Consider the following 5800-nt stretch of genomic DNA (forward strand, 5'->3'; position numbering starts at 1 on the left):
ATGGTACTCAAAGACTGTACCGATTTGAGGTTTCTAATGCTTCTTGTGCATCGTTTCTAGGACTGATAATGGCTCAAAAGCTCACCGTATAACTTCATTAGTCCATTACATGAAGTTGCGGCACTGCATGCAAAAACCAGTTGAACCAGTAAAACGTCTCTAAATAAGAAGGTTGTGAAATTTACTTTAGTTGTATTGGTTTTTTTTCGAACTTGAGTCATATAGATTTTTTCAGGTCACACAATGAAACAAATAAAAAGTCTCATCAAGCTTTTGTTTTTTTTAATTTTCATTTCTCACACAGGTACAATGTTGATGTGGTTCACACCCATGACTTGATGATGGTAGAAGTGCAGTCACTTGAAATCAGTAATGAGGTGATATTTCGCGTACATTCATCCAGTTGTCAATGCACGAGCACTCTGCTGGAGAAGCACTATCAGTTCAACTGTTGAAGTGTCCGCTAACTTTTGTGCACACAACCACTTCACACGCAGCAATCTCACCCACGCATTCGAGAAAAGAACACTGTTAAGGGTAGCCTGGATAATACTGCAGCCACTCGCCTACTTCCACACTGTGTTCTTCTATAGCTTCCTGCATACTCACTCGACGTTACACCAAAAGTAAGCAACACTCCAAACAATGTCTTGCCGGCTGCTTATATTGCAGAACGCCAGAACGTTGAGAATTTGGTAGGGATAACAACTGAAAATGTGCAATAGTAAGGACCTATATGCGATCCACACTTGTCGTTTTTATAGCACCGTGAAGATGCATGCGCAACCTGTCGCGAAAACTTGAAAGGCGCCACTACGTTGGCTTCTCTGCACTTGCGCTATCGTTCAACTGCAATGAAAGAGATCTTTAAGCAGCTACTAATGAAGTCTAGCAACAGCAGTGCCAACTCATGTTCGCCAGCCACTGTGAATGACAATGTAAGTGATCCTTACACGTGCGCGAAAAGCTCTCGTGTGTAAAGGCAATGTGTCCTAAGTTCACGATATTTTCTGGAGTGTAAGCTGCAGTGTTTTTTTTTGTCATTCATCAGACAAGCAAATGTTTTAAAGTTACCCCTTAGCGTTAAAAACGTTTCCCCCCCGACTTTACCGCTACAGTTGGAGGTAAATTGTACGCCGTCCTGATAGCTGCAACCGCCCCGTCTACACCGTCTGCGCCAAGAGCACCAAGAAGTGTAGTACCACCATCACCTCCACCAACATTTCCGAGGCCGTTCTTAAACACAGGTCCACCTTTGTAACCAAAGCCACCCAGCCCAGTGCCAATTAGAGCAGGGTGACGTACACCGATACCTACAAGTCCTGGTCCACCGAGACCTGTGAGCATGGGTGCTCCGAATCCGGGACCACCGAGACCGTGTAAGCCCAAGTTGTGCACTGCAAAGTGATGTAGCCCTAGGGTTCCAAGTCCGGGTCCTCCCAGCTCTAGTCCCGCATGCCCCTCTAAAACATGACGACCCGCACCGGGACCCAGAAGAGCGTGCCCGTGAAGTCCCGGGCCGATAAATCCAGGACCCTCGAGCAGACCAACACCACCAACTTTAGCTGGTCCAGCCAACGCATTGGCACCAGCGGCGTGCACCTGTGTTTTCAGCGCATTCACTTTGACACCGTTGAGGCCATTGAGTGCTGCCGCGCCATTACCACCAAGCGCTGAAGTGAAGCCAGCAAGGCCGTGTCCGTTAAGGCTGATTCCGCCGGCTGCTTGGCCTACGCGGACAACAGGCCTAATTGCGTGATGAACAGTGGCCACTGGGTGCTTGACATACTTTATGACGGGCTTTGTCACATACCGCAGGTTTACGACGGGTTGTTTCAGGAATGTAACGGAAGCGATTGGCGTGGCCACTGGTGCAGGAACGGACACACCCTGTCCATTCGGTGCTGCTAACAGCTGGCCTCCTGGACCAAGAAGACCAGCTCCTCCCAGGGCAGTGTTCAAACCACCACCACCCAGTGCTGACACCAGATTGGCTGCTTGAGCGGGGCTCAATGCGGCGCCCTGTCCATTGAAGCCGCTTCCTGCAGCTCCCAAAAAAGGTGACACTCCGGCTCCGCCTCCAGCAGAAGTCGTGTCCAGAAGCACGCACGTGATGACAAAAATAACCTGTGCGACAAAACAACACAGCCACTGTGACTACGCTCGAGCAATAAGAAGTGATAAACATTCTAAAATATATTATGCTATTTGCTGAGACCAGCGTTACTTAGATTCAATAGGCTTGCCTTTTTGCGAGCGGGAGGGTAAAAGAATGGGTGTGTGTCAATAAAAACATTCTGATGCGTCACTTTCACTTGCGTCTTAACCATTTTTACTCCGTTAACTCTGAATTACAATCGTAATTTATATTTTGCTACGTGCTTGACCTTGAAATTCAATGCTTATGTCCCAATGACAGCTTTGACGATGGCTCAAAGCCTGCTTCAAAGCCACCAATACGACGTAAAAACGAGCCTGGTGCACCCGTAAAATAAATTTCGACGTGCACATACCACTAGCATGACGGGCGCATATTTAGCTTCTTAGTAGCATATTTATTGTTTACTAATTGAGAGCATTTCGAGACTTTGAAGTAGCTCTGCAACTGCATTGAGGATTGCGGTTACAAAGCTGCAACAAGAGCTCGTGCAGCACGACAGAATTTGTTCGAGGCTGAGCAAGTACTCACGGCGGTTTTCATGTTGGTATCCACAGCTGGCTCTTGGTATCGTCTGTTGCTCGGCTGCGACGTAGGGGGCCCTTTATAGCGGTCTGAATGGGTGCCGCGTGGAGTTGACCTCCTGAACGCACCGGGGAGCGTCGCAAGCTCACTTTCCTCGGTCAATGTCTCATAGCGGCACAGCCGAAACAACTGATAACGTCTTGACCACGTACGAGAGGGCTGAAAGCGAATTCTGTGTCAAGAGGCCTCTAAACAGCGCTTCATTTTCTGGAGGACGTTACTGGGTTTTGAAGATCAACTGGTTTTTTTTTTGGATCAACGAGGAAATATCCATTCTTGCCAGCATTGCTCGACAACTGCATGGCTGACTGTCGATGTACGCGATAGAAGCGCTTCTGGCGTGTTTGAATTTCGTCATGTACTGCAGGGAAACAGAAAAGCAGATTAGCTGTGTTGGTCGACTGCATGGAGTTTGATAGTGATACGGTATGCCACCTTGGGCGAGCACTTAATTTTTTAAAATAGTTTCTCGCTCCCTGTGTTATGTGTTGAGCCTTGCCGTACACATTCTTTATTGTTGCTATCATCCGCTTCAATTACACAAATTGAAGAAATGTTAAAAATCTGATTAGGAAAGGTATAAAACTAATATCGAACAGTAATCAAAGCACCCAGCCGCTAGCTTAAAACTGCACATTGCACAACTTTCACTGAATGCCAACACTAAAGACGCCGTGAATTGAACTGTTCTTTCCATAGCAATAATTTCCTGCACCGAGTGCCCGTCGCTAAAATAAGAAAGACAAAAATCAAGGCGTATTTGCAACATCAATGCTGTATACTTTGGTGAAGGAGAAGCTATAAGTGCCAGTGTATCGACTTCCTCAGTATGCGTTAGTCGGAAATAAAAATATTTAAATAAGATGGTTTGAAGTAATCAGCTGTGTGAGGTCGTGTTTAACACAAAAAATTTTGTTTGTTAGGCTCTTACATAGCCAGCTTGTTGCTGATTTTTCAGTATTAGTACCAAAACATACTAACCATATCAATGAGACACGAACTCAAGAGTATAAGTTTCGAAACAGTAAGAAGTGCGCTTTCTCAATCGTCATAAGTTCCCTCGACTGCTGATCCGTTGGTCGTGATTTCGATACTGGCCATGGCCGTCACATTTCGATGCAGGCTGAATTCCAGAAGCCCGTGCATTGTGCGATGTGACTGCACGTTACATGGCACGGGATGGTTGAAACTTCCGGAGCCCACCTCTACGGCGTCTCTCATAATCATTTCATATTTTAGGATCTAAAGCCCATATATTACTATTGTTGTTATTTACTTCCCTCACCTTGCAGATATCACGTAAGAAAAGTATTTTGTAAAAGTACATGTCATTCAAATGAGTGATTTCTTGCGCTCTGTTTTTGTAAGTTGTAGGGAATTACTCAAATCAGGGCCAGCACGATATCAATTTGGTACGTGGAATACAGGAACTTTGACAACACTTCACAACATTCGCAATATTATGATATATATATATCATAGCCAGACCACTGTGAGAGTGCTAGATACTGAAAATGAGTGCAGATACTTTATTCATTGGCTATCTTCGTGAAATTGGTACGCATTACTTCTAATCGATAAGCGTGTTAACTCAGCATGTCAGGTATAGCGCTGCTAATTCTGAGGTCTCGGGTTCAATTCCCGGCAACCAGCGGCTGCATTTGTATGGGAGCGAAACGCAAAGAACACCCATATTGCAATCGTGTGCCTTTTAAATAGCTCCAGGCCGTCGAAATTTATCATAAATTGATTTCTAATAACTGCCTCCTTTCCTTGTTTCGATTCAATTTTTAGGTCGCATGCCCCGCCACGGTGGTCTAGTGGCTACGGTACTCGGCTGCTGACCCGCAGGTCGTGGGATCAAATCGCGGCTGTGGCGGCTGCATTTCCGATGGAGGCGGAAATGTTGTAGGCCCGTGTGCTCAGATTTGGGTGCAAGTTAAAGAACCCCAGGTGGTCGAAATTTCCTGAGCCCTCCACTACGGTGTCTCTCATAATCATATGGTGGTTTTGGGACGTTAAACCCCACAAATCAATCAATTTTTAGGCCACGTAGTGTTAAATTGTGATCTAACAATAAGTCCTTCTATTTTACAGGCCATTCTTTTTAGTTGTGGGGACACATAATCTTAAGAAATACGGTTGGCAATATATTGGCAGGTTACTTGTAGGAGAAAATGATCTAACGTTCAACATGGCTGCCGTTGTTCACCAGAGGACCACCAAGTTGTCCTCCGCTTGTTTTTTTTTAAACTTCATTGCGCTGATAGCTGCAGTACTGCTACATCGACTCACGGTGGCGAAAGCGCGCACGCGGCGCTTGTTAAGTGTTGAACGAAAGATACGGCTTCAGGCAGGTGATGTCGATGATGTCTGGATATGTAAAAGTTGTGATTGGGTGCTTAGGAGGTATTTCATCAGTGTTCGGGAAGAGCGGGCCAAAAGGAAGGTCGGTTCAATCCCATACAAGAGATAAAACAGAGAATATCCGAAATTCCCAGCCATATTGCGGCTCGAGGTGTTGTGCACAAAAGAGGTGTTATGTTGCACATGTGTCCCTGTTGTGATGATCAGTCTAGAGATACACGAACAACGTGTCAGTGATCGTGAGATTTAAAGTCCGTGAGGCCGTCGTTTGCTTGGGAATGGTATAGGCAGTCGTAAGCTTGTGCTCTTGTGCACAAGAACGAAGTAAATGTTCTACGAAGGTCCCATTGCATTTTAATTTTTTTTGTACCCTCGTCTGTATATTTTATATATTGTAACAATCCTTTTTTCGTAATCATAAAAAAACTGATTTAATGGTTACTCAGGAATAAAAAGCAGCGACTTCGCTTCGTCAGAAGATGATAATGTGTGTCATGATGCAAAAAGACGGCTTGTATCGCGAAGTCGTCGACGTCTGAAGCGCAACTGCTCGAGAGGGGTATCTGGATGGCCAAATGGAGGGGATGGCAATTCATCTGTTACTAGCTCTAGAAAGAGAGAAATGAACGAAAAGGTCGAATGCAGTGGCCTTCTTTTAAAATAAATTAACTTTAAGCACTCGCCAGAGAA

General features: G+C 45.4%; 1 protein-coding gene across 1 annotated transcript; it reads right to left on the bottom strand.

Moving 5' to 3' along the window:
* Positions 1–271: 271 nt before the first annotated feature.
* LOC119176919 (uncharacterized) lies at positions 272–2791 on the bottom strand. The gene is made up of 2 exons (XM_037428257.2): positions 2690–2791; positions 272–2127 (listed from the first exon to the last, which is right to left on the bottom strand). Exons 1-2 carry the CDS (start codon positions 2699–2701, stop codon positions 1084–1086), a joined length of 1056 nt encoding a protein of 351 aa, XP_037284154.2. The 5' UTR covers positions 2702–2791; the 3' UTR covers positions 272–1083.
* Between the last annotated feature and the right edge of the window lie 3009 nt (positions 2792–5800).

The sequence above is a fragment of the Rhipicephalus microplus genome, chromosome X (genome assembly GCF_043290135.1).
Source record: "Rhipicephalus microplus isolate Deutch F79 chromosome X, USDA_Rmic, whole genome shotgun sequence".
Classification (NCBI taxonomy): domain Eukaryota; kingdom Metazoa; phylum Arthropoda; class Arachnida; order Ixodida; family Ixodidae; genus Rhipicephalus; species Rhipicephalus microplus.